General features: G+C 29.5%; 4 protein-coding genes and 2 long non-coding RNA genes across 8 annotated transcripts; 3 read left to right on the forward strand and 3 right to left on the reverse strand.

The window, feature by feature from the left end:
• The first annotated feature begins 563 nt into the window (after positions 1 to 563).
• LOC149888833 (SAGA-associated factor 29-like) lies at positions 564 to 11,193 on the forward strand. Of its 3 annotated transcripts, XR_016452506.1 has the most exons (4): positions 564 to 1,490; positions 3,375 to 3,614; positions 3,746 to 3,850; positions 11,179 to 11,193. XR_016452506.1 is itself a non-coding variant. In XM_090087456.1 (1 exon), the coding sequence occupies exon 1, from the start codon at positions 601 to 603 to the stop codon at positions 1,492 to 1,494; it is 894 nt and encodes a 297-aa protein (XP_089943582.1). In that variant the 5' UTR covers positions 564 to 600; the 3' UTR covers positions 1,495 to 2,005. The 3 variants fall into 3 exon arrangements, 1 of the variants encoding a protein (XP_089943582.1); XR_016452505.1 differs by lacking the exon at positions 11,179 to 11,193 and having other exon boundaries at positions 3,746 to 4,277; XM_090087456.1 differs by lacking the exons at positions 3,375 to 3,614; positions 3,746 to 3,850; positions 11,179 to 11,193 and having other exon boundaries at positions 564 to 2,005.
• On the reverse strand, positions 4,283 to 6,330 carry LOC145188844 (uncharacterized). The gene is made up of 4 exons (XM_080065345.2): positions 6,205 to 6,330; positions 5,861 to 5,955; positions 5,229 to 5,432; positions 4,283 to 4,901 (listed from the first exon to the last, which is right to left on the reverse strand). The coding sequence occupies exons 2-4, from the start codon at positions 5,945 to 5,947 to the stop codon at positions 4,725 to 4,727; spliced, it is 468 nt and encodes a 155-aa protein (XP_079921471.2). The 5' UTR covers positions 5,948 to 5,955; positions 6,205 to 6,330; the 3' UTR covers positions 4,283 to 4,724.
• Positions 6,982 to 22,419, reverse strand: LOC149888834 (glutathione hydrolase 1 proenzyme-like). Its single transcript, XM_090087454.1, has 11 exons — positions 22,321 to 22,419; positions 21,673 to 21,921; positions 21,524 to 21,580; positions 21,213 to 21,417; positions 20,965 to 21,081; positions 20,509 to 20,833; positions 20,184 to 20,374; positions 19,525 to 19,753; positions 19,078 to 19,255; positions 16,883 to 17,237; positions 6,982 to 7,228 (listed from the first exon to the last, which is right to left on the reverse strand). Exons 1-10 carry the CDS (start codon positions 22,391 to 22,393, stop codon positions 17,140 to 17,142), a joined length of 1,722 nt encoding a protein of 573 aa, XP_089943580.1. The 5' UTR covers positions 22,394 to 22,419; the 3' UTR covers positions 6,982 to 7,228; positions 16,883 to 17,139.
• Positions 11,386 to 15,864, forward strand: LOC149888835 (mitochondrial 2-oxoglutarate/malate carrier protein-like). Its single transcript, XM_090087455.1, has 2 exons — positions 11,386 to 11,483; positions 11,732 to 15,864. The coding sequence occupies exon 2, from the start codon at positions 11,742 to 11,744 to the stop codon at positions 12,642 to 12,644; it is 903 nt and encodes a 300-aa protein (XP_089943581.1). The 5' UTR covers positions 11,386 to 11,483; positions 11,732 to 11,741; the 3' UTR covers positions 12,645 to 15,864.
• Positions 22,296 to 24,205, forward strand: LOC149888836 (uncharacterized). The gene is made up of 2 exons (XR_016452507.1): positions 22,296 to 22,535; positions 23,473 to 24,205. It is a non-coding gene; the product is annotated as an uncharacterized LOC149888836 (long non-coding RNA).
• On the reverse strand, positions 24,179 to 27,907 carry LOC149888837 (uncharacterized). Its single transcript, XR_016452508.1, has 2 exons — positions 27,763 to 27,907; positions 24,179 to 25,237 (listed from the first exon to the last, which is right to left on the reverse strand). It is a non-coding gene; the product is annotated as an uncharacterized LOC149888837 (long non-coding RNA).
• Positions 27,908 to 27,976: the final 69 nt, after the last annotated feature.

Consider the following 27,976-nt stretch of genomic DNA (forward strand, 5'->3'; position numbering starts at 1 on the left):
TATTCAAAATTCAAAAATACTATCAAAATGATGACCTTAGTGTTAGGTCAATAATAACTTGAGTCTTTAACAAGTGGTCTTATTATCTCTTAAGGATACTCTTTTATTACAAAAGATCATGTCAATTGTGAGCATATGTTTAATAATTTAATTTATCAAAGTGGTTTATATTTTCCTAATGTTTTTATATATTTATTATTTCTAATTGATGTAAAAAAAAATTTTTTTTAAATGTTGTTCTAATAGAGTTTTTTCATATATTTTGAAACTCTTACAACAAGTTAGTTTAAAGTTTTTCTCCTTAAATTCCAAACTCTCCATAAACAATTTGTACTGATTTAAATTTTGTGCAGTACTAATTAGTGTTATTATAGATTTAACTAACTTAAAATACATTTGTAAAACTGACTTAAAACTATATATATATATATATATATATATATATATATATATATATATATATATATATATATATATATATATATATATATATATATATATATATATATATATATATATATATATATATATATATATATATATATATGTATGTATATTGTGTGTCTAATGTAATATGTTTAGTAAATCAAATATAATAAAATGGCTAACAGTTCATCTTCAAACACTAAAGAGTCATTACGTCAGCTTCACCAAATGGTGTTACGTATTCAAGAAGAAAGAAATCGAAATTCTGACAATCTTCTAAATATTAATAAAACTCATGAAAAAATGCGCCATGAAACACGTGTATCTGCATATTTCAAAAGCAAATTAAAAGCTCTTTACCGAACAGCCATTGCTGATGCTAAACTAGAATCTGAATGTATACAAAAAGCAATGGAGAAGATTACTGAAATTAAAACTTTAAGCAATGAAAAAACATCAAAAAATAAAGCTAAAGTTTTGAATCAAACATTGTATCAAGAAGAGCCTAGAAAAGGAATGCGGCGTGGTGTGCTAATGTCTTTGTTACAACAAAATGCGATTGACTTACCAACATGGAAAGATCAAAATAGTGATCCTCCTGCACTATGTGGGGCAATACCTGCTGATGCAAGTTACATTTGTCGACCTGGAGATCATGTTGCAGCACGTGTAAAATACCCTGATGAGGAAGAGCAGTATATTTTAGCAGAAATTTTAAGTTACAACCCAAGCACAGGAAAATATGAAGTAGAAGATATTGACTACTCAGAAGAAGAAGGCAAGAATGAAAAAGAACGACATCAATTAAGTAGGCGACGCATCATACCATTGCCTTTGTACAAAGCTGATCCACAATACAATAATGAGGCATTGTTCCAACTAAAACAGCCAGTGTTGGCTCTTTATCCTCAAACAACTTGTTTTTATAAAGCTATTGTACACAGTGTACCAAAAACTAAAGATATGGACTATACAGTATTGTTCGAGGATACTTCTTATGCAGATGGATATTCACCTCCATTAAATGTACCTCAGAGATATGTTGTAGCCTCAAAGAAGTTTAGGTAAAAAATTAAAAAAAAAAGCATGGTATAAATGTTAGTAACCTTGGTTAATCTAGTTTTATTTGTAGTAGCCTGTATCTTAACCTTAAAAATGAAATAAAATTTCAAAACTTCGGTTAACACACCTTTTGTGTTAATTTGCTGCAAAGAAAACATTGCAAATGTAGCTTTTTAACAAAAATAGTAGATGATAGAGAAAGTAGGTACTTATTTATTTAGTTATTAAAAAGGAAGATTCTGAAATAGCAAAATGTAAGATGCATTTTATTTTAAAATCTTTAAAAGGCTAGATTTATATCAGACTTAAAGTCCTCCCATTTAATTTACTTATTTTTGATATTAGAAGCTCGAAATATGATAATTAAACATATGATATTTTATTAAATTTAAAGGCTGGAGTGTACTCATTGGATAAATATCTAGAATATTTGCTTTGTTCAGCTGCAGTAATGATAATAATTTTCAGTTCAGTTAGACGTCATTGTTTTTAAAAAACAGATCTCTACTTAAAAATATTTTTACCAATTGTATTTTATTAAATAGTTTCTTAAGAATCTTAAATATTTGTAATTCTGTAAAAGGTACCTACTGTACTAGTTACATTAGGCAAGCTAATCTGTTATTTGTTAAGCGATTAGTTGGTTCTCATCACCAGTTAGTCGACAAACATAATTTAAGAGTATTATTGATTATTGTCTGATTCTTGGCATATGAAAGAGATAATCCCATATGCTCACTTGCGATTGTTTTTACCATGAGAAAGTCGTAAAAGATCAGTAACAAGTAAGGCTTGTAATTTATTATCGGTTACAAACGATCAGAGAATGAGTACATGTTTTTAAAAATTTTCCGACATTTAACACCAAAACCCATTTGTTAGCATACACCAATATTCGCTGATTTCCTACCCTTAAACTATCAAGTAATCGATCGTACTCGTTACTATTTGTTGTCGAATATGTGGATTACTACCCTTAAACTATCAAGTAATCGATCGTACTCGTTACTATTTGTTGTCGAATATCTGGAATACTAATTTCTGTCTTCAATCAAAAGTCTAACATATCTGCATATTTTTACAAATATTCGCCAATTTTCCATTAAGTTTTTTGATATTAGATTTTGATAAAACCCAAAACCTGCCGATTTCGATCTACAAATGATTATCAAAGGTTCCAGAATAATTAGAAAAAATTAAAAAAAAAGATAAGATTGTTTAAGCATAGATGGATTTGCAAATACTTTGTATTTTTTTTACATTAGCAATTTTCTCCTTTAATCCGCAGTAAAACATGTGTTTTCGTAATCCATTACAACTAGCAATACTTGCATAAATGAGAAGTAGAGGGAATGAATGAGCTTTTCGAAACTTGGAAAGCGTATCATTCCCATACATTCCTATTGCATCATTAGCAGAAATTTTCAAACAAAAGAGTTGTGCTCACACAAAAGTACTGTACTACATAAAAGTACATGCAAGCTGGCTGTAGACCTCAATATTTTCAACGCTGTAACTTAAAATAAATAAAGTAAATATTATTCATTCAGGCTGTACTAAAACAACAGTCATCCTCACCGTGTGATGGTCTGGAAAATGCTGAGGCTGACCCAATAGATTACTTTTAAAATAACGCTTTTTGCTTTGATCCTCTCAATCAAAATTTAAATCTCTCTAAATTCCTTCAAAATTTAAATCTCTCTAAAATTTCTAACTGCCAAGTTCAAAATTTCTATAACTGCATAATAGGGGCTCGTAGCTTAATTTTTTGAACCTCAAAACCCTCAAAAGTAATACCTGATTAAATAAGAATGTTACTGTTGGAGGAGTTTCAAAATGTTGCACAAACTTAAGTGAAAATGTCAAACCACTTGCTTTTATTTTAGTAAATAGTGGACCAAACGAAGCCTCAAAAAACAGCAGACTATCAATATGTGTAAGACAATTCAAAAGTAACAACCTCGATATCGCGTTCGTGTTTACACATGCATTAGACAGTAATCCTTATAACCCAGTTAAAAGACAAATGGCACCGTTGTCAAGGAATCAATCTGCCATTTGATACCTTGATAATATTTTTGATACCTTTGGAAAGCACTTAGATGCATCAAACACAACCGAAAAAGGTAAATATAATAGTTTTTGTCTTAAACTATTTATATATTATTTATTAGTTAATGCTATTTATATAAGATTTTTTATATATTAGTGAAGCATTTTTTTATTTTATTTTTATATTCGTTATTAAATATTTTAGGTCACAGAGTAATGGTTCATAGTGATAAAAGAAATCAAGGATCAAACGGGATGATGAAAAAGGAATGATCAAACCATGCTGAGCAACTTGATACACAATGGATACGTAACTTTTAAAAGTTATTTTCATAGTTGCGTTTTATCATTAAAAATATGCTTCAATGTTAGAAATGGAACTCCTGGAGTCTTTCTGATCACATTTTTTCTGATCACATTTTTTCTGATCACATTTTTTCTGATCACATTTTTTCTGATCACATTTTTTCTGATCACATTCTTTCTGATCACATTCTTTCTGATCACATTTTTTTCTGATCACATTTTTTTCTGATCACATTTTTTCTAACTTCTTTTCATTGCTTTTATGCCAAAGAAATATAAGTAAATATCACGGTTAAATAAAGTCACGTAAACTAATTTAATTTAAGTTGTATCTCTAACTTTATGGTTTAAAAAAAATGCTTTTTTACTCTTTATTGTTACCGCGATGTTGATAATTATTTTATTTGTTTGTTCATTAAACAAATCCGGAGAAATAAACAAAAGCTTTTATCTTGGGAATGATAACAGCGTAATAAATTAAATACAGTTTGTATCTAACTTTATACATGATAAAGTCAAGTAAAAAAAAAAAAAGGAGAAAAACAACATCAAATTTCTACTTTTTGATTTGGAATGCTTTAGTTTTAACTTGATGCAAGCTAGCAACATCTGAAACGAATTTTTGTTCAAACATTTTTTTAACAGATGTTTTCAAAATAAAACTTTTACGAGATTGTTATTTGTTCTGTTGTCGATTGTCACACTGAGGTTCACTAACACATTTGCACCATCAGCAGGGAAGTCTGGGAACTGCAACTATAACATTCGCACAAACTGTAAATTGTTCGTTTTGAAATTGCAGAATGAAGGGAATCCAACTTTCAAATCTTTAGCTAACAAAACTTTTTTTGTTGCTGTTTTGATTTCCCAAATAAACTCTATTTTTCATGAAATTCCAGTTCGTCTATATTTACGTCTTCAACAAAAATGGCTGGTAACGGACTAGGCAATGGGCTTGTTGGTGGCTTCATTCCTTCAACATTATCACCCGCTCTTCTTGCTCTTGGAATCCCCAACGGGTCCAACCTTTTAAAAGGGTTAATTTCCTCGGCCACCTACACAAAATATCAAAAGAAAATAATAATTACAAAAATAAAACAAAAAATTGTATATGAGGATTTTTTTTTGCAATTATCTGAATATTAACGTGGATTTCTGCTGCAAAACTACAAAACAGAATTAATGATAGGAGTTTTTGCGTAAAGAAATAAAAATTTGAGCAGTAAATCTTTTTAAATATTTTTTCATGCAAACTTATTTATAATAGTTTTTAAAATAATAAAGATTTGTTTTATTTTCGCTGTAATTATTTTAAGCCACGAATAACAAAATTAAAACTTTTTTTGTCATCCAATAAAAAGTTAATTAAAAACTTTTGAAACCTCTTCTGAAGATTTCTCTTCAAACTCATTTTTATCGAAGCCTTCATTTTCGTTTGCAATCCTTACTCGGTTTAGTGGAACTTGGACGCGTGGTCTTAAAGTATCAATTTTAGTTTCCTCTTCCTCAGGCTGACCAGGTTTAGCAAAAGGGATACCAAGCTTGTCAATCCAGGGGAACAAATCCTTGTTCCGTCTTTTACAAATCTAAGATAAATTTTTTAACACCGTTTTAATTTACAACAGCTTTTTTTTAAAAAGATTTAGTGGGTCAAGGATCAAGTGTTTTTTTAAATGTTTGACCGTTTTAAACGACGCGTTAAAAACTTATAACCTTGGACAAGTCTTGTATTTAAATTATTTTCAAAAAAAGACACTGGGAACAAAGTTGGGATGAACTATTTTATTGGATATGTAAATGATAATGATAATTTGGTTTCATATATTCTTAATAATACTAACTTAACGCTTATGATACATATATTAAATCCATTTAAGTTTCTTAATTTTTAACTAAATCCTTTCTTATTTTTTGCTTCTACATTTTTTATGGTTATGACACCGCCACTTTTACGTATAACAGTAAAATATATATTTTGTTAGACCACGAAATCCATTGAAAGAATGTTACTCACTTTATATAATATTATAGCGAATATTAAAGCTGATAGTGTTGCTACTGATGCAATCAATATAATGGCCCACAAACGTAATGCTGCCATGGATTAATCTAAAAAGTAAAACCTCCTTGTTAAATTAAGATACTGTAGAACAAATTAAATTTGCGAGAAAAGATTTAACAAAAACATTTGAAAAGAAACTGTTATAAACTTCTCATTGTAAACAGAGACGGACGGCTAAATTATGTTCAATTAAAGCCGGAGTTTTCGTTGTTGTAAATTAAAGCCGGAGTTTTAGTGCAAATTACAGAACAAATTAAAAAAAAAGAGAGAGGTATGAGAAATTGTTTGAAACTCACAGCGATATTTTTATCTGTTCGTCTTTTTTTTACTACGCTTCATACTTCATTTGATGTTTATTTGATAAAGTTAACATCGTCGAAACGATGAAAAGTAGTGAATAAATATGGATTTTATTATTTACACTATTTCTTTTGCAAAGCTTAACTGCTTTTGTAAAGGTTTGCGAACAAAAGAAATGGCCGATTTTCTAAAAACACATTTTTGGATATATCCATATACGTTTATTCATTATTTCATGTATCCATTTTCTTATATATCCATTTCATATATCTATTATTTCATATATCCATTTATCTATTTAATATCTTGGTCGGTTTAATATCTTGCTAATTTTGTAATTGCATATCTTGAATTGAGCTTTGGACTAATCCAAATATTGATTTCGCTGTGATCAGTTAGTAAAGAATGAATCAGCTTGCTTTCAAATATGCGTGTGTGTGTGCGTGCGTGTGTGTTCGAGCGCTAACAAATATGCATTAACGCTCATCCACATACATATATTATATGTTCATTTTAACTTATTAAAAACATATTCAGCAAGGTACACAGCAATACACAGCTCTCTTCTTTTTAAACAAAAAAAAAAAAAATAAACTTTTAGCAAACCTTTAGTAAAACATTACAAAATAATCAAATAATGTATGAATATTTGCAAGTTTTTAGGATATGTTCGGCTGATGTTTTTTTTATTCACAATGAGCCAATAAAATAAATATTAAATGTAAACGAAAACGAAAATTTCGAAGAATGCAAAATGATTTTTATTACCCAGTTCTTTTATGATGAAATCTAAAACTTTGATATTCATAGAGGAAAAAGTTCTTTATTGAGTTCTAAGATTTTTATGTGAAATCAAGCAGAAACTTTGAGTTCAAGTAGTTTACAACAAAACTTTCCTTAAAGATGTTCGTTACTCTCTCTTTTTCTTTAAAGCATCTCTGGTGATGGGCACCACAAAAACATCTTTTTCAATAGCTTGATATGAGTCAGGAAAGGTTTGCTCCAAAACTGACACATTAGCTGAACAAAATAAAATTTTAAAAATCAAAAAATATATTTTATTAGAACATTAAAGAAAAAAAAAAAGAAAAAATGAAAGGAAAGTTATTCAAGATTTCTGCCTGAACTTAAAAAAGGCAACCCTTTTTCGTAATCCGCAGGAAAAATATTATTATAAAAATATCATAAAAATTTAACAAACATTGAATTTGGATTTATAATAAGATATTATTTTTTTAATATGAATAAACGAACTAGCCCGGATCGCTATCCGGGCCAGCTCGTTTATTCATATAAACACAAAATAAAATTATGTTAAAATATTGATGACGTCGATATCTCGGCAAGCGAGCCAGCCCGCTTTCCATATAAACAGGCCCTAAATTATGTTGTTGATGCTTTCACTTGTCGTCACTGTTTACGTCATTTATTTCCATCACCATCAGCATTATTTACCACAAATTGTGTATATAATCAAAACATTTATTTAGTAAATATTCAGATAAAGAGCAAAAAGCACAGGTTATAATTTATTAGTTCTGATTTACATCTGTTTATTATTAAAATAGATTGAACTCAAAGAAAATTTTAATGGCAAAAATGTCTTCTGCTGCTGTAACAACAAGAAAAAAGTCTTCTCGTCCTATCTTCGGTTCACCAGCAGACTTACGTGAAAATGTCTTGCCAAGATACAAAAATGTCACGCTAAGTTATCTTTTCTCAATGCAGAAAATGAGAGTGGAAAGTGGTGGAAAACAACCTTCTTTGAAAGAAATATCGGAAAATTTGGCGCACAAAATAGAAAATTTATTGAGAAAAGCATCGGTACCTACTGTGTCTCATAAACGCATTGTAAAAATATTTCTTGATTACAATCAAAAGTATAGAAATATTATGAAGTCCGTTAACAAAACAAAACAAACAGACAAGTTAAAGTCCAAAATAATAACATTTCAAAAGCATGCAGAAAATACTTAATTTGACGTTGCAGCATGCAAATGCCTTGATTTTTCTAAATGCATCTGTGAAAAAGTAAAGAAGATACCAGAGAAAGAACATGATTTTATCAGCGATCAGAGATTTATGAGAATTATGTATATGGAAAGACTCGATATTCAAAGTACTTTAAGAGTAAACAGCCCCTTACTGTCTAACCCATCAATACAGTCTTTAGCTATTACAGGTATTGAAGCTCAAGCAATATCATCAAGCCGCATTCAGAATTCAAGTTTTTATTCTATATCTCAAGATTCTGACTCTGATGACACTGTGATTTGGAATACTGACTCAGAATCAGATGCTGATTATTTAGGCACAGCTAAAAGCCGCAAGCTACAGTTTTATCTTTTCCGCAATGGAACGGAAAAGATAAAACCGAACAAATGAGATCACCGTTACTATCCTTAGCACAAGCCTGCGATAGAGTAGGTGTTTCAAGCAGAGGTGCTGCATTTATAGCGTGTGCTGTGCTGGAAGATATGAACATAATTTCAAAAGGAGACAAATCTAAAGTAATTGATAAAAACAAGATTCAAAGAGAACGAAAGAAAAACAGACTTAAAATGCAACATTTAGACCATGAAAATATTCAAATGTTAGAAGGTTTGTATTTTGATGGAAGAAAAAATACAGCATTAGTAATTGATAAAATCAAGGAAAAAAATATACGAAAAACTATAAAAGAATCAATTCATCAATTCATCCAGGTATGCCAGTAGTGAAATGAAAAGTATCATCAATCCAGTTATACAAAGGAATGGTTTTTTTGCGCATCCAGAAAACATGTTTCTTGCTATGATATCCAGAAAATATACTTCTTGCTATGATATCGGATACTCGCCCAAATGTGAGGAAATTGGCATTAAAACTGATAATGAAAGCAAGATCGATGAAAACAAACAAAGTCCGAAAGTTCTCTATACCAGAAATCAATTTTGAAGCAAAAGACCATGTAGATCTAATTGATTGGAAAAAATGTGAACTAAATGAACCTCCGATTACCACTCACATTTCAGATGAAAATCTAATTGAAATGTTAACAAATGGTTATCTTTCAGATGTGCAGCATTTTCCATGCCATACTCAAGGAGTAGAGAGATGCATCAAACTTGTAACCGAAGCTTCAGATCAAGTTTGCGGTTTGGCTAAAAGAGACGACTTCATTCGTGCAAGACTTGCATCGCAAAAAATAATGCCTTTATTCAACACAAAAAGACAGTTTGAGACAGATCCAAATGGATCAGATAGTTGAACTTTATTACAGCTAAACTTTAAACATTTTTCAAAAATATTTTCCACATAATTTTAATTGTACATTATGGACTGCAGACCTTGTTTGCCAGAAACTCATTAAACAGTGTTTTTTCTTAAAAACTCAGCCCTCTAGCGCCAACTGAAGACATTAAAATATTTTCTTAAAAATTGTAACCATTTCTGATGATGATGATGATGATGATGATGATGATGATGATGATGATGATGATGATGATGATGATGATGATGATGATGATGATGATGATGATGATGATGATGATGATGATGATGATGATGATGATGATTGTGTTATCAATATATACAGACAAACCATAAACTGCGTGAATCATTATACAGTTAGTTTGTATTGGTCAAAAATAATCGATAAATGCACATTCTTGTTTGCATTAAGGAAAGTGTAAAATAAATCCAAGATAATGAGATTGTATTAATTGCCAGGCGTTTAATTTTTTTGCGAAAATAAATTACTTGGAAAATTTTTTTTTGAGAAGAAATTCTGCAAGAAAACGTTTTTACAATTTAATTAAAATAAGTTAAAATGACGACATGATAATATAGTTCACAATTTTGCCAATCAAATACTCAAACAAACCTTTCTATTCAAGAATGTTTAGAGTCTATATAAAAACTCGTTCTGCAATATCATGCAAAAGAGGTAAAATTGTCTTTTTTTTTTTTAATTTGGTTAATTTTAAGTATAGAAATATTATTTTTATTTGCAAGATATTAGTGTTTGTATTAAGAGCTTTTTAAATTATGATGAAAATTCAGCCACTTTTATATATCAATATAAATAAAATTTCTGATTTTCACCAAAAAATTCTATTCATAATAATTTCAAAACAAGTGAGATTCTAGAGTACCGCAAAAAATTAAAAACTACCAGTTTATTGGACTACTCAAATGTACTAAGGCGGGAAACCAGGTTTTTTTCAGCGAAAACTGCATTTATGCTTTAGTTGATATTTCGTTCAAAAGCCAAAAAAAAAGCAACATATTTGGTATCGTTGGAAAGGTTTTTCAATGCACTTTTTGATGCAATTAAAATATATATTTTATAAGCAACCTCCAGGACAGAGTTGGGGTTAGAATAAAACCAATATTTTCTGCAAAACATGTTCGCGCACAAAGGCTAGGGCTCAAATTTGCTTAAATTAAACTTCAGAAAATTGGTTGAGCTTTGATACATAAAACCACATCGTGACAAAGTCTTTCAAACTACCATGCAACTCTCAAATTAAAAAAAACCCAATTTTTTCTGTTTTACAATAAGAAAACTTTGCTTTTTTTTTATAACAAACGCTAAAGTGAAAAGGTTTGTCACGTACTTTATGTGAACATTTTGCAATCGTATTCACTAAAAAGTAATAAAAATTTATAAATAAATTATGGTTCGGTTGCGCCAAAGACAAATGTAATAAAAATGAGTCTCGGTTGTATTTTACTCGGTTATATATCCTCAAAATTCTCGGCTGTAGTTTTCGGTAAATTTATTATATAAATTATCTTATGCGTCATTCGCAACAGAACTGTTTTTTAAAAATTGCTTATATATACAAAAGAAATTATTGACGCCAAATACGGTTTGCATAATCTTAAATTATAAAGTTCTCGGTAGCGAAGCTTACCGCGGTGTGCATAAGTTATTAACGAAACAACCAATCGAATTTAACTAAAGCTATCGGCTTTTTTTTTAGAAAAAAACTGGTTTCCCGCCTTAGTACACATGAGTACCGGAAGGAGTTTTTTTTAACTACCAGACAAGCGGAATACCGATTTTCGGACCAGTGAATTAGGAAACGATCGGATATCGGACAATCAGATAACGGACTTAAGAAAAACTATCGGTTGCTCAGCTCTGATTTTAAAGTTTATAGTTCACAAAATAAAAAACAAAACAAAAAACAAAACAGAAGGGCGGCCGGACCGCAAGAAAACGTCACTAACTGATGGCGTATCTGAACGTTCCAGTCCTTAACCACGTTATATAATAATTCTTATGGTCGGTATTCTATAACTATGCTTTTTTTTTTTTTTTTTTATTATTGGAAATAGCTATTTACATACTCATGAAGCTGGAACTAGACTATATATACTAAAATTTGATTATGTGTATATATATGTATATATATATATATATATATATATATATATATATATATATATATATATATATATATATATATATATATATATATATATATATATATATATATATATATATATATATATATCTGTTTGTTTGCATAGGTTTAAAAAAATGACAACAGAATCTTCGATTCCAAAATATATAAGATTTGTGATGGGTGGGGCTGCAGGGATGGCTGCAACATGTATAGTTCAGCCAATGGATTTAGTTAAAACAAGGATGCAAATGAGTGGAATAGCAGGTGCAGCAAAGGAACACAAAACTGCAGTGCATGCTCTTTTTACCATATCTAAAAATGAAGGCGTTTTTGCCCTGTATAATGGTTTATCAGCTGGTTTACTAAGGCAAGCAACCTACACCACAGTAAGATTAGGGATTTACACAAATCTTAGTAATACCTTTAAAGGTGCTGATGGGAATGTAACTTTTGGTCAAAAATGTTTGTATGGAATGATAGCTGGTGCTGTTGGAGCTTTTGTAGGAACACCTGCTGAAATTGCTTTAATTCGAATGACTAGTGATGGAAGGCTACCAAAGTCTGAGCAAAGAGGTTATAAAAATGTGTTTAATGCGCTGTTTCGTATTGCATCTGAAGAAGGAATATTAACAATGTGGAGAGGCTGTACTCCCACTGTGGTCAGAGCAATCTTTGTTAATGCAGCACAACTGGCTACATATGCCCAATCAAAGCAAATGCTCCTTCAGACTAAATATTTTGAGGATAATGTTATGTGCCATTTTGCTGCAAGCATGGTCAGCGGTCTAGCAACAACATGGGCATCACTTCCAGCAGATATTGTAAAAACTAGAATTCAAAGCATGAAAGTTATTAATGGCAAGCCTGAGTATAAAAATGGGTTAGAGGTTTTGATTACTGTTTTAAAAAAAGAAGGCTTCTTTGCTCTTTGGAAAGGTTTCACACCATGTTATCTGCGTATTGCTCCTCATACTGTTTTTACATTCATATTTTTGGAACAATTTCAGAATGCAGCAAAGAAATATTATGAAGCTTAAGAATATTCATTAAAAACTAAAATTTTAAAGTTTTTTACTTTTATATTCTCCTAAAGACAACCTGTGTCTTTTGAGACCTTTTCATTGCAATATTTTACATAGTATTTTCATTGCAATATTTTACATAGTATTAGGTTTTGTTATTATAGAACAGGAGATGATACTGAAAGAACTAACATGCTTTGACAAAAATGAGTTTTAGTATATTAAAAGATATAGAAAAATTTATCTGAGTATATCTAATATATTTTTACAAATCAAACAATCTCTTTCTTTTTTTTTATAACTCCTTTAGATATTGATGCTTCTAATAAAACAGGATTTGGGTTGTGTCTGGTATTGTTGTAGTAGTATAATGATTATAGGGTATATTTCAGAATTAATTTGTACCGCCTAATTTTTTTTATTATCATGGATATAAATACTTCATAAAAAAGATGTGATTTACTGTTTTAAAAAACAAGATGAATGCTAAGGTTTCAAAGTTTTTACCCCTTTAAACCCTTGAAAAAAAAAAAAAAAGGTTTAAGAGCAATTTTAAACTTGAATTTAGCCTTGTAAGACTTTTTTTTTCCTTTTCTATCGACTTTTTCCATAACAGTTTAAACGATTTGTCAAAAAAAAATCTGCTGGGTTATTCTATTTAATAGCAATCGTAATATTTTTACCTTATACAAGTTATAGAATAGGCTGGGAATAAGCAATGGAGAAAGTTGTTTTTTTTCCTAATGTATCTTTAGTTTGGCGTTTTAATCAAAGTGCACTGTCTCCCAATGTTTTCAAGGGTTAAAACAAAACTAAAAAAAAAACAAGAACTAACTTTGATGTGGAGTTTCGTAACTTAAGTTTGACGTTTTAAGTGAAATTTAACGGAAAAACCAAACGTCGTTACTGACCCAGTTTTCCATTTTAAGTAAAAACAATTCACTCAGCGAATGCTTAATCTCGGGTAATTTAACAAATCTATTTTCCAGGTTTTAAAAATCAAGCTAAAACAATCCAAAAAACTCTATGATTCCACTCCTTTTGATTGTTTGTAAGTAGAACTGACAATACGAGGGTTTTACTTTATTCAGGGCTCTACTCACAGGATGTGGCAGTGATTCGCGGACTAATTTTTGGCTAGGTTTCATGATGTAAATAAAAAACTTCTGCCATTTGTTTTCATTGATTACAGTTCAATGAACGTCTAAATTTGAATAAAATTGTTAATAAAAATATTTTAGTTAAAAGAGGGCCAAACGCCCTCTCCAGTGAAAAAAAAGTTGATAAAAAAGTTCACTGAAAAGCTTAAAAAATATGTTGAAAAGAATTCTACAATGTCCATCAGAAATACAGCAAAACTGTTCAATGTTGATGGAGAGGACAATCAGAAGAACTCTAAAAACACTTGGAAAAGTTTTTTTGGCCCGCCCTGCATGCCAACTTTTGACAGAAAGACTATAAACTTTGAGATTCGAGCGATTAAAGAAGCATCTGAGTCAGCAGAAAAACGACGTTTCGTTAATAGTAAAAAAAGACAGAGCACCACCTGTGTGTCATACCAAGCACCTAGAGTCCGTCATGATGCTTGGATTCATCGCTTCGAATGGATAGAAATGTCCAAAAATCTACACCAAAGAAAAAGAAAAGTTACCTCTGATGCGTATATCAGCTTGCTAAACCGTTATGTAGTACCGTGGCTGTTAAAAACATTCCCAGAAGGCAATTTTAAATCTTCAACAGAATATTGCACCTTGTCATGGGTCCAGAAAAACCTAACAATATCTTCAGGAAAATATGGCTAATTTTGATCGGGGCCAAATGGTGACCCAAAGACTTTTAGCCACCATCCGGCACTGATCTGAATTCCTTTGACTACAGAGTGTGAAGCGTAGTTGAGAATAAGGCTTGCAAAAAGACCCACTCAAAAATTGAGTTCCAAGCACTCACCCGTGCTTGGAACTCAATTTCAAAGGAGTATATAATCAGCACCTACCAGTCCTTCCGTCCTAGGTTTGTGGCAGTGATCAAAAAAAGGGAGACCTAATTGAATCTTAAGGTGGAAAAAGCATTTATCTTCAACTTTTCTTTTATTGATATTCCATGAATATAATTTTTTAGTGACATAAAAATTCATTTAAAAATGTTCTAAAAAGTTTGAGAATCGCTGCCGCACCTTGTCCAATCAAACCAACTAAACTCATACAATCAAAGAAACTCACTTTTGGGGTAAACTTGATGCTCTGACTCCTAGTAAATGAAGCAAACTCTTAAAAAAGAATTTTTTTTTAATTTTTAGGTTTTGTGATGTGACATTTGGTTTTCTTATTTTTACTTCAAATTGGTCTTGTTGATATTTGATTTCCAAAAACTCATTTTGTAAACAAGATTGGATTTTCCTCAATACTCTAATTTGTTTGACCTTCATAATAAATTTGCAGCATTTTGATCTAAAAGCAGAGGTAAAGAATGTTAAATCACAGACAGGTAATCTTAGGAGGAAAAATCTCACAACCAAATTTTTCATGATACCAACACCATCAGTGATTGTTGCTACAAAATTTTTATCCAACTCCAACTTCTGGTCTCTCGACAAACTTGACTTGTTGCTTTTGGTTTCAAAAACTGATGGAAAAACTTTTAACTCAGAGCTAGCTCAAGAACTTTTAAGTTCAGGAATTTTTATCAACAAGAATCTAAGATATATATCTTAAAAACTAACATGTCACAACAACAAAAAAGCAAAAAAAAAAGAAGTAAAAACTGTACAAAAAAACACTTAAGCTCTTTGCCTTACATTTACATCCATATATATGTTTATTTAATAACAATTTACATCCATATATATGTTTATTTAATAACAACTTACATCCATATATATGTTTATTTGATAACAATTTCTGATTGATAAATTTTTTTTTTCTTAATTACAAGAAGAATCGGTAATGTTTTGATGCCTAGGTATTACCTACAAGATGGTGGTCAAAGTTGTTCAAAAGATTGAAAATTTATACAAATTTTAACTATCACTAAAAGCAGGCAAGACCGCTGTTAAATTCTAGCAGCTTACAAGTTCCTGGATTAAATTTACCGCTAAGAAAAAGTTTTAACAATTTATTACGGTTGTCCTGATGGCCACACTTCTAAATTACCTTATGAAGTTTGTATTTGGTTTATAAAAGTTCATCACTCAAATCACCTTGTAAAGATTTTATGCTCAGTTAATCAACTTAAAACAAAGAAAAAAATTTCCACAAGTAGCAAGAAAGTCTCTAAAGTTAAGTAGGGAAAATTCATTGAAATAAGAAAAATGATAAAAAAAAAAAAAAGAAAATCTTTTATCTGTGCAAAACTAAATATATTTATACTAAAAAAATGTATTTGGCATCAGATTTTGGAGATGCCTAGTTAATCACTATACACTAAGGCATATATGTAGCAAAGCAGAGTATCTCTGTTATATCATTATTTATATCTATCATTATACAAATGTATTTAGGGCTGAAGAAATCCCTGTGAATTCAGAGTTAAGTTGAGAAAAGGTTTTAATAAGTTATTATTGTAAACTTTTTTTATTTTCATTTTCTATTTTAACTTTCATTTTTAAAACTTTCAGCCAAAAAATATCATTAAAGGTGAAAATTAAATTTAAAAAGTGCCGCCTCGATCACCAAAAAACACCTCGATTCTAAAAAAGAGATGTTTTTGGATTTCTCGCAAACCAATTGTTTTTTAAGGTTTCTACTACGATTTTGAGATACCACGTAGTCTTTAGGTATATTTATTAATAATATGTGTTATAAAACATATTACAAGTTCATCATAGTATATTATGAAACAACGTTTACTACAAAATGACTCTCTCACAGCAGGGTAACTTCGTGTTTTATAATTCATTAAATGAAATATAAAATAAGTGAGACTTTGCAAATTTCAAAATTAAAAGCGATTAAAACTTTATTTAATAGTTTAAAAGTATATTTAGCGAATCAAAGAGTGATACTTAAATAAACCCTTCTCAAAGCGTTTAAATACAAAAATAAAAAAATAAAATTTGAATTTACTGCTTCATCTTATTCCAAGACATTTATAATTGCAACTCTTACTTGCAGAGAAAAATTGGAATCAACAGTTTTATATAACTGCTAAAGACTATAAATCACTTTTCTTTTTCCAAACAATTTTGTAATACTATCGGGAAAAAAATAAAGAAAGAAAAAAAGATAATCCTATTAAAGTTAAATAAAAAGACTTACTGTTGCACAACTGTCGCACTTATAGATTTTTAATCTTAATATTAAGTAATTTATAAATCTTTTATTTTGCTTAAAAAAATCAAAAATTATTCTCTTTGATTTCATATCTTGTACAAGAATCAACGCTTAAAATGCTTTCAACCGATGAAAATTACATTTCAGAATTAAACCAATTGGCCATTCATGCTAAAAGAAACCAATTTTCATTCAAGCTAAAATATGTAAAATACTCCGTAATAATTGCCTAACTCCACCGTTTAAAAGCCTGCTGGTAATCCACCTTTTCTGTAATCACTATCCGCATAGAGAATTCCATCAGAGACAACGATAGCTTGAACAACGCCCATTATCTCATCTATAAAAAAAGTTATTTTAAAAATATGGAAACATCAAATCGGTTAAAAAAACATTTTAAGTAAAATTACAGATTACTAATATAGAAGAAAAAAAAACAAAAACTTATTTTTAGTTGTTAACTTTTTTCTATAACTTTTTTTCAGTAATATTTCTTTAAGATATACAAGTTCTAATTTACTTTTGAAATTTTTTTTTAGTGGATCACAAATGGATATATTTATATATTTTACTTAAGAATATTTGAATTGACATTCAGAACACTCTACCAGATAATCATAATAAATAATTTATCATTATTACTCATTAGTTAAAAAATATACACTATCGTTATTTACGGAAGAATATTTTTCGATACACTTCAATTTTTTGGTTGATCATATGGTTGTTTAAGTTCCTCAAAAGTTTTAACTGTTGTTCCTTTTTTTCCGCAACTGTTGTTTCTTATTTTCCTCAACTGTTGTTCCTTATTTTCCTCAACTGTTGTTCCTTATTTTTCTCAACTGTTGTTCCTTATTTTCCTCAACTGTTGTTCCTTATTTTTCTCAACTGTTGTTCCTTATTTTCCTCAACTGTTGTTCCTTAAATTTTCCTCAACTGTTGTTCCTTATTTTTCTCAACTGTTGTTCCTTATTTTTCTCAACTGTTGTTCCTTATTTTCCTCAACTGTTGTTCCTTATTTTTCTCAACGTTTTGCGCAAATTTACCTTGTTTTGAAATGCAGCAACCATGTTTTAGAATTTTGTGAATACTGGATAGCGTTACTCTCCAACCATACTTTCCGTAGTTAAAATTTTAACCATAACTAAAAATTTAGCTATATCAGTTCAGTAAACTCGAAATTGATCAGTAACGGTAACCAACGGATATTTTTATAAGGGCTGGGTACGATCTCTTTTTAACTTCTATACCAAAATCCTTGTTAACTCCCTTTCTTAAATAACTCCTGTTGTTTCAGAGAAAATCTAACAGTACTTAAATGGTATTCTAAAAGTTTTTTTGTCATTTCTGTTTCTAAGCACTCCCTTGGAATGTTAATAATGAGACTTCCTTGGGATGTTAATAAAATTTTTCCCTAAATTTAAAGAAAGTTCTCTTTTCCAATTCTGGATTTTTCGAGTTCTTTTTTTGGTGTTTTCAGTTCTGGATTTTTCAAGTTCTGTAGTTTGTTGTTTTATTTCTTCGGTAAACTTATCAAATTTTTGTTGTAAATACTTTGACTTGAAGCTCCGTCGAACCCGTTTTTCAAATATAAATTCTCGTTCATCTCATTTAAAACTTTCACATAAATCATCCATATTTAAAATTTTAGGTGTATACTTTTTTGAAACCAGTTTGTTTTGTAGTCTAAAAATTTTAAAGATTTCAGCTTATGCTTCATTATTTACCATGAACTCGCGAATTAAAAGAAAATTAATGTTTCACTTAATTTTACAAGCAAAAATGCTTTATCACCAAATTAATTTTAGAAGAGCTAAGAAGACTCTTTAATTTTCAAAAGTAAATGTAAAATTAGATTAGTATTTTTAAAACGAAAAGAGAAGAGTGGAAGAGTTATTCTCAACTGACAGGGAATTATCTGGATCAAAAACTAACTTTCTTTTAAGTTTGTATTTTGTTAAATACTTCTGTTGTAGTTAATCTTAGAATCATAAAGAAATTCAAACACCAATCCAATACCAAAAAACTTACGGTATCGAAATGACGGTGCACTTAAATGGCCATACTCTTAAATTTAATTAATGCTCTTAGCTGTATTTTTTTGATTGCATTTATAAAAAACTTCAAACTTGAAAGTTTCATTTATAAACCATTTAAACAAAAGAAAACCGATTGTTTACCTGTTATGATTTTACTTTTGTTATTATTGCCAACTTGGTACTTCATGATATTCTTGAGAAGTTCAGTCGAAAACCTTTCTTCGACATCAATAGTTGGTGGAAATAGTTGACAATGTAAACGAGGCCTAGATATTGCGACTCGAATATTGTCTTGAAAGAAAAGCCAATTTACGATCACCTTCAAAAAAATTGGTAAAAAGTCAAACACATCAGTAAAATCGCATCGATTAGGTATAATTTATGTTTTGTTAAATTGAGTTTTACTTTACTTTATCTTATTTTAGGCTTACTTTTTATGTTTTCTACAAATTTTGTTGAGAGATTATAAATCATAGTTTAGCTAATCAAATTAAAACATTTTTTTATTAGATTTTAATCATTAATAGGATTTGCAAGTATAATTATTAACAATAAAAAATGAAAAAAAAGGTGTTAAAAAAACCTCACTTGAACTAATGATGTGGGTATAAAACGACCTCCTGCAGCACCAAAAATGCCAACGACATCTCCTCTTTGATTAAGCATAATAATAGGTGACATTTGAGATAATGGACGTTTACCAGGCTGTTTATAATCCGGCTTGATGTTAAATTGATGCCGCCATTCTTTATGAAACTCGACGGCGTCGTTGTTGTAAATTATTCCTAGTTCAGGAGACATAATGCGTGCCCCAAAACTTAATAACAAACATACATACATACATACATACATACATACATACATACATACATACATACATACATACATACATACATACATACATACATACATACATACATACATACATACATACATACATACATACATACATACATACATACATACATACATACATACATACATACATACATACATACATACATACATACATACATACATACATACATACATACATACATACATACATACATACATACATACATACATACATACATACATATATATATATATATATATATATATATATATATATATATATATATATATATATATATATATATATATATATATATAAAATATTTGATAATGTTACTAATAAGTTGTTGCTACTATTTCTGTTTTCTCTCGCTATTTTTTGTGTATCAGGTTTCGTATGAGATACTTACTAGTTGTTGATTGACGTTGTGGCACTTAAAGCGTTACCATCAGTGTCAATTATTGAAATATGGGAAGTACCTTCTTTTCTCAATACTTTAAGTTCATTGTAAGGTCCATAGTATGTGAACGGATGAGAGGTGTTATCAATCAATCGAAAACGCTGCAAAGCTAACGAAGGATTAACCATGTAGTTAGCTATCTATAAAATAAAACTTTACACGTGTAAGTTTTTTAACGTTCAAATTTAGAGCTCAAATTTTACGTGTAATAAGTAGTAGAATTCATTAAACTTTTAGTTTTTTAATTAAAACTTTATGAAAACTATAACTACACCTGCTCTGTCATCGAACTAAATTTAGGGTCTTGTAGAAATGTATACGGTCCATAAGAAAACTTCAATACTTCAATTATTTTATGATAAATAAGAGCAGGGTGTTTCACAAAATCATTTTTAGTCCAATTGAATGCATCAATCATTTTTAATGCAAGTGATACAAGTGGTCCTCCTGATGGAGCTGCTGTGGTCAGCATTTTCAAATTTCTAATCGTAGTTATAAGAGGCTTCCTTACAACAACGCGGTAATCTCGTAAGTCTTTTAGCGATATAGATCCTCCATTTAGAATTATATCTTTCTGAATTTGCTTCGCGATTTTACCTCTAAACGATATTTTGTCTTTCAGAAGCAAGATCCAAAAGGACAAACAAACGACTACGAAAACGTCAACAAAACGATAATAATACAATGGGAAAGTATTTTGTAAAGTTATATTGCACTCAAAATAACTCACTTATAAAATACACTATCATCTCGTGAATTTGAAATTTTTTTAAATGTTTCCCCCAGCGTTTCTCTTTTAATTGTTCCTCCATATCTAAGTTTTCGACCATTATGCTCAAGTAGAGACCTTAAGTAGAGACCTTTATAAAATAGTAAAAGGTACACGAAAGTACATAAAACTTTTTTTTAAAAAACTTGAAAGTTAAGGAAATTTAAATCCAGATTTCTTCATTTATTTATTAAAGTATCATCAATTACCTAAGAGTGATGTCGTCTATTGATTTCATTTGACTGATTGCATTATTTAACGCAGACCCAATTTTAATGCCTTTTTGAGCAAGTTTTATGCAAGGTTCCCAAAGATTTTTCCACGAAATTTTTCTGCTACCAAACTTTTTCCAGAGTGCATATAAACCTTTTAATACTCCAGGAACAAGAATTTGATTACCAGCACGTGTGCTGTCTATGATAAAAGTTTTTGAATGAATTTGAAACACTTCTCCATTAAATTACAAATACATATACGTAAAAAAAGGTGAAAAAATTTTCTAAAAAATCTTGCTTTTTACCGTTTAAATAACTTTTGCTGGGAAGGGTCTCTCGAAAATCAAAAGACTGTGATTCTCCTAAAATTAATAGATAATTTTCAAATTCTGAAATAACAAAGGTTCAAGTAGATGGGAAAGAATAAGTTTCAACTCAAACAAGTTTGCAAAACCTGATTGGCGATTATAATATACTATGAATCCTCCACCACCAAGGCCTGTTGAATGGCTGTTTACGAGCTCAGTGCAACAGTGAGTTGTTATAAATGCATCTGCTGCATTTCCACCCTTCTCTATGATGTCAACTCCAAATGACGAGCATAGTTCACTGTCAGCAGCAACAGCGCAGTTTTTATACCGATAAGGGGTCGTTGTTTTTAAGTTCGGTTGTGCAAAACTTATCCAGTCTTTTTTTGTAAGCCCTATAAATTAAGTACTAATGTTATAAAGCCGAGGAAAACCCTCTGGATTCAAACTACAACCGCACAGTTTTTACACCTAAAAAGGATCGTTGTTCTTATTAAACCGAGGATAAACCCACTGGATTTTAGTTCTAATTTTGTAAATAATGTGATAAATTTCTTTAACAGTTAGAAACATTTTTTTTTTTTAATATTTGTTTTTTATTCAATTAATATTATAAATATTTGACACAAATGAAATTAAAGAGTTTTGAAAAACTTTTTTTTTTTTTAACAAAGTTTAACTTGAATAAAATTTTCGTTCAAGCTCATTACTTCTTCTTGTTTCAAAGAAACTGGTTTTTGGCGATTAAACTTTGATACATTTTATGTTGAGATGAATGTGATACAGAAACTTACGTTTACTGAAGTAAAGATTCAAGCAAACAGCATTAAGTATTCCATACATAACATATAAATGTTTTGAATTCATTTTTTTTTTTAAATCAATGTAATAAAACTAAAATGCGAATGCAGAATGAACTAAAAAAATGCAAAAATTGTGCGCAATGCTCAATCAAGTTCAAACTCTGTTTTTTAAATTTAAAAGGAAGACGCAGTCGATATACTTCTTGGTAGGTCTACCTTACATAAGGGCGAGTTTTATCATTTCTCGTTTTGCTATCTAAAATTGTGATTTCTTGTTTCGCCGTATAAATGTAGAATTAAAGATTTTTTTCTAATTAGCCACTCAAATGAAACTTGTAAAAAGTGAACTAAATCTTGTAATCCGTTAATTTTATCATAATTCCTAATATGTATTAATATCTATTAGGAATTATACTGTAGTTAACAGATTATAAGATTTAGTTCACTTATATTTATTATTCACACGAGGGAATATTTGATGGAACATTCCTTAGAACATGGAACGTGAACAAATATACTCTGGTGTGAGCGCTACTTGGACAAAAATTTACTGAACACAAGAGGAACTTTTGTACCGTCCTGCTAACCCAGAACAATTAAATATTCTGGAATATTTCTATGTTTTCGTATAAAAAATATGGCGCTGATATTAACTATCTTTAATGTTTATCCAGAAAAAGTGAGTACATGTTACACAAAAAAATGTAACAGATGAAAGTGTCAAGAGTGTAAAATCCGTATTACTTGATTTATTATTAAATGGTTGACTGTAAGATTTATATTTAATGTTAAAGCAACTCAAACTTTTTACAAAGTTGATGTTATGTTGTTAGCTTAAACTGAAATATGATTTACATTGTGTTATCCTTTTACTATCATTAAAAAGAAGTTGCGTGTTGCACTTTCAAAATGTAGTAGGCTTAAAGCAATCTTAAAGTGAAATAACAATTTTGTAGAGAATAGTGTAGGGGTTAGGCATATATCTCTTCTAGAATACGCATGATATAATTAATTACATTGAATGCAAAAGTATTTAGATATATAAAAAATGTATAACTGTAAAATTTAACCTTTAATTCAATTGTCAAGAACTTCTTTCTTTCTTTTTTTTTTTGCCAGATTTAATTTACTTATTCTTTTTAGTGATACATCAACCGAAGAAGAAAATTCGGAATCCCAACACACGAAACATTCGGACGAGGAATATTCAAAACAAGAGCTTTAATAGCACAAGGATTTCTAGATAAAAACTATTTAACAGATGGAACACAAACAGCAATGAATTATAGCTTAAAAACAATATTAAGTTTTATATATTTAAGAAGATATATTAAAGTATTCCGATATTTCAGGCTTACATGGGTATCGCTCAAGATCTGCAGGGTCAATGGGCCATGCTGGAACCAAATCAAATCTGATGGGACAACTTTGGCCGCTAATGCACCTTTTGAGTATAACTATATTATACCAAGGAATTTGGACCAAGTATCATCTTAGCAACAGGAACATATATACATGGAGACAGTATCCAAAAATACACTTTTTTTCAAGATGAACCAAATGCAGTACATAGATTATCATATGGAGACAAACCTATAAGAATATACGCTAAATATCCATTGCTGGAGATAACATCAAGGTATAACGGAGAAAACCCAATTAAATTCAAAGATCCTTTACAAAATTCGGATGAAAAAAGATTGCAATGGCTGAGTGTAGAAGAAAAAAAATGAAAATGACATAATGACCATGTGCGGACTAGTCTTTTGGCCACAAAGAGATTGTTCAACAGATAAATTAAAATATCAAATGAATGTATATATAGAATTTAAAGATGTAGACATTCTTGGTGCAGATTAAATATATTTCATTTAAATTTGTGTTATTCTTACAAAATCTTTGTTTACATACTGCATAAAATCATCCTTGGGCAAATAACATTGCTCATTATCTTTACAATCAACATAATTAATAGTTAAACCATCATATGATAAAATTTTAAATTTACAATCTAAACCGCGTTCTAAAGGAGCACTGATAATCTCACAATATAAACACATTGAATCTAAATTTGATGTAAATATAATTACTCTACTTTTAAAATCCATAAAACCCCCTTTTATTTGAACTTTATAATCACACCTATTGGTAAGCTTGAATAATTCCTGAGCTTCATAACAGTCGCCACAAAAGTTTTCCCAAATAACAACCAATTCATTGTTAAATAAATCCCACCACTGACCTTTCATTTTATAATAAGGCAACTGATGAGGGTATAAAATCTTTGCAGTATCAAATGCTAATCAAGATTTCCAGACACCAGGTTCTCCAAACAAATACCAAACAAATGTTTTTTTTTCATTTGGGTTGTTTAAATGCAACATAAGTAGATAATGATCTATTATAAGTGTGCCAAGTCGGAAAATATTCTCATTATCCATTATCTCATTTAAAGAAGTACCTTCATCCAATTTACGCTTAATAGATACTAATGTTTTCAGCTTAGGTAGAGGAATCTCACCAGTAATATTCGTCCAATACTGAGGAGATATTCTGCTTTCAGATTTACAACAATAAAGCATAGCATTTTTACAATTACGAGCATGTTCTAGATAAACTAACCAATTTTTCTTCCATGAAAAAAGCCAACAAATTATTAAAAAATAACTGACCAGTTCTAAGATAAATCTGATAATGCGGGGTTCAATTACTGCTGGGTTCTAATTGAAAAACATAATCCCAACCTTTAGATAAAAAAAAAACTCTATCAAATCTTCAGCCGATGCTGATATTTTAAGTAATAAACTAATACATAGAATCTAGTAACTTAAATTTTCCACAATGTCTCAGCATACAGATCAAGACATTATTAATGATAGCATAGCTAATACTGTTCTTGTTGCATCTCCTGTAAATAAATTTGTATGGAATATAACTAACACAAGGAAATTATTAGATTTATGGAATAATAATAATAATAATAATAATAATAATAACAACAACAACAACAACAACAACAACAACAACAACAACAACAATAAAATAATAATAACAATCGGTGACAACTGAAAAGCAAGACTGGATCTAAAGACACATCTCTGTTAAGGTAAAAGGTAAAACAAAAAGGGAAAAATATTTTAGAAAGTATTTTTATTCTAGTTTTTAAATATTTTATGTTTTTTTATTTTTTATAGAAAAATAAATAAAAAACAAAGTTCAAAACAAGAAGAGATTAGGAAACGTGTGTATGAATTTTATTTAAATTACAGAAATGCTGGTAAAAAGTTCTCTTATGTCTACTTTAAAACTGAGAATATACCTAATAATATTATCTACAAGATAATTAAATGTGCTGAAAAGGAATCTGGTTATCAAAGAGTTCAAGGAAGTGGAGGAAAAGCTAAAAAAAATGGCTAAGACAAAAATTAAAAGGCTCGAACTTATGTTTGACCATAAAGACAGAGTTTCTCAATGACAGGCAGCTAAAAAGTTCAATTGTACTCAGCAACACTTTAGTAAAACATTAAAAAAGAAAAAGACAAAAATTAAACCAAGAAAAAAAAAGATATTTCCAAAACATTCTGACCAGCAAAAAACAGTTGCTAGAACTAAGTGCAGTCAATTGTATCAGAAATTCAAAAATTATAAACCAATCATTGATGATGAGTCTTACTTCACGTTAAATCACTCTAATATCAATAGAAATTATATGTTTTATACTAGCAATGTAAAATCTACTCCATTTACAGTTAGATGCCAAACAAAACAAAAGTTTCAAAAAAAATTTCTTCTATGGATTGCTTTTTCTGAAAATGGCATTTCTCAGCCCTATTTTGTGCCTAGTGCACTGGCTGTAAATTAAAAAATCAACTTAAACAAATGCATTAAGAAGAGACTTATTCCATTCATGGATAAGTATCCTTCAGATGTTGCATATGTATTCTGGCCCAATTTACCATAATCTCACTATGCAAAAACAGTAATCACATACCTAAACAAGAAAAAAGTGCATTTTGTTGAGAAAGTGAATAACCCTGCAAACTAGCCAGAATGTCATCCTACCGAAAATTTTTGGAGTATTTTGAAAGGCCTTGTCTACAAGAATAATTGGTATGCAGAAAATCTTAAAAAACTATGCTCTAGAATCAAGTATTGCCTTAATAAAATTGATATTGAGCTCATACAGAGTTGAGCTCATGTGGAATTTAGCTCAGCCTATACTAGGATTAAAGTCAGAAGGAATGGTTTAATTGAAAGTAACTGATTATATAGATAAAAACTAGAATAAAAGTAATTTCTTAAATATTTTTCCTTTTTGATTTACCTTATACCTTAAAAAAGATATGTGTGTTAAATCCAGTCTCGTTTTTCAGTTGTCACCCGTTAAAAAAATTTCACTTCTCGTAGATTATTATCACAAAATTATATGCAAAAAATATAACTTTATGGCGCTACTGCATTCTCCCCCCCCCCCCCCTTTTTTTTTTTTTATGATTGATTATGATAGAGAATTTTATGCTGATTCAGAAAAATATAAAAACATAGGCCTGAAAATCAACGGAAAGTGCTCTAATTCGAAGTCAAAGTTGTAAAAAATCCCACTAAAAACCCTAATATTCGCCATTTTGAAACTAATAAGTTAATGATCTTTTTGCTGACAAAAGCAATACATTAATAGCATGGTTTTTACGTTAAAAAAGTTGTTAAAGTATGTTTATCTTGCGCAAGTTTTTGTGGCAATGAAAATAGCCGTTTTTTGATTTATTAGAGAATAAACTATATTGCAAGTAATGTACTTTTGTAATAAATTTTAAAAAAGAAATCAACAGTTTTTTTTCCTAAAAGAAGAACTTTTGAAACTTAGTTCATTGTTGTTTTATCACATGTAAAATTTAGAAATAGTAACCTTTAAACCATTTTTTTTTAATAAAAAAACCAGCGTACGATACAATGATAATTATTCATCAGTTTGTCTGCATTCTCAAATTCTACGTTCAACCTTTATTTGAAATCTTCCATTAATTTCATTTCGTTATAACAATTTCGTTATAATACTTTAAAACAGTAATGTAAAGGCTGATGGAAACCAGGTCTGTTTATTGCGCAATGTAACGGTAATTAGTTTTCGTTAAAAATGAAAGCGTTTTGAAAAAAAATGGCGAATATTAGGGTTTTTAGTGGGATTTTTTACAACTTTGACTTCGAATTAGAGCACTTTCCGTTGATTTTCAGGCCTATATTTTTATATTTTTCTGAATCAGCATAAAATTTTCTATCATAATCAATCATAAAAAAAAAAAAAAAGGGGGGGGGGGGGGAGAAACTGCAGTAGCGCCTAACTTTATTTTGTTTTAGGTAAAATTGCTACATCATAACAATTTAATTCTATTTACATTAGTTAACGTTTATTTTAGCGATATTCTTTTTATGTACCTTTAGAGCAATTTTACGTGCGAATGCTGCAAGGAATATTTTGAAGAAGATTTTGTTCCAGTATCATTTCTACCGGAATAGTGTTCCAACAAACGTCGAACAGTGACTCAAAACAGCAAAAAAATGGTAACAAACCCCTCACAACTTTTCTACAAATTAAGTGCCCTTTTTTAAATAATATTAAATTGTAATAAATTTTTATTTCAAAAGTATA

The sequence above is a fragment of the Hydra viridissima genome, unplaced genomic scaffold (genome assembly GCF_058129835.1).
Source record: "Hydra viridissima isolate aposymbiotic clone 2 unplaced genomic scaffold, HvirCarnegie_v1 scaffold_5, whole genome shotgun sequence".
Classification (NCBI taxonomy): domain Eukaryota; kingdom Metazoa; phylum Cnidaria; class Hydrozoa; order Anthoathecata; family Hydridae; genus Hydra; species Hydra viridissima.

What these genes read in the sequence shown, in the direction of transcription:
- LOC149888835 (XM_090087455.1), top strand. Translation starts at nt 11,742, where the DNA reads ATGACAACAGAATCTTCGATTCCAAAATATATAAGATTTGTGATGGGT.
- LOC149888834 (XM_090087454.1), bottom strand. Translation starts at nt 22,393, where the DNA reads ATGAATTCAAAACATTTATATGTTATGTATGGAATACTTAATGCTGTT. An exon ending in CAGCAAAAGTTATTTAAACG is followed by an intron (nt 21,418 to 21,523) that starts GTAAAAAGCAAG and finishes CTTTTATCATAG; the next exon opens with ACAGCACACGTGCTGGTAAT. An exon ending in GATGATAGTGTATTTTATAA is followed by an intron (nt 20,834 to 20,964) that starts GTGAGTTATTTT and finishes AATATCGTTTAG; the next exon opens with AGGTAAAATCGCGAAGCAAA.
- LOC149888833 (XM_090087456.1), top strand. Translation starts at nt 601, where the DNA reads ATGGCTAACAGTTCATCTTCAAACACTAAAGAGTCATTACGTCAGCTT.
- LOC145188844 (XM_080065345.2), bottom strand. Translation starts at nt 5,947, where the DNA reads ATGGCAGCATTACGTTTGTGGGCCATTATATTGATTGCATCAGTAGCA. An exon ending in TCGCTATAATATTATATAAA is followed by an intron (nt 5,433 to 5,860) that starts GTGAGTAACATT and finishes AATTTATCTTAG; the next exon opens with ATTTGTAAAAGACGGAACAA. An exon ending in AAGAGAAATCTTCAGAAGAG is followed by an intron (nt 4,902 to 5,228) that starts GTTTCAAAAGTT and finishes TATTTTGTGTAG; the next exon opens with GTGGCCGAGGAAATTAACCC.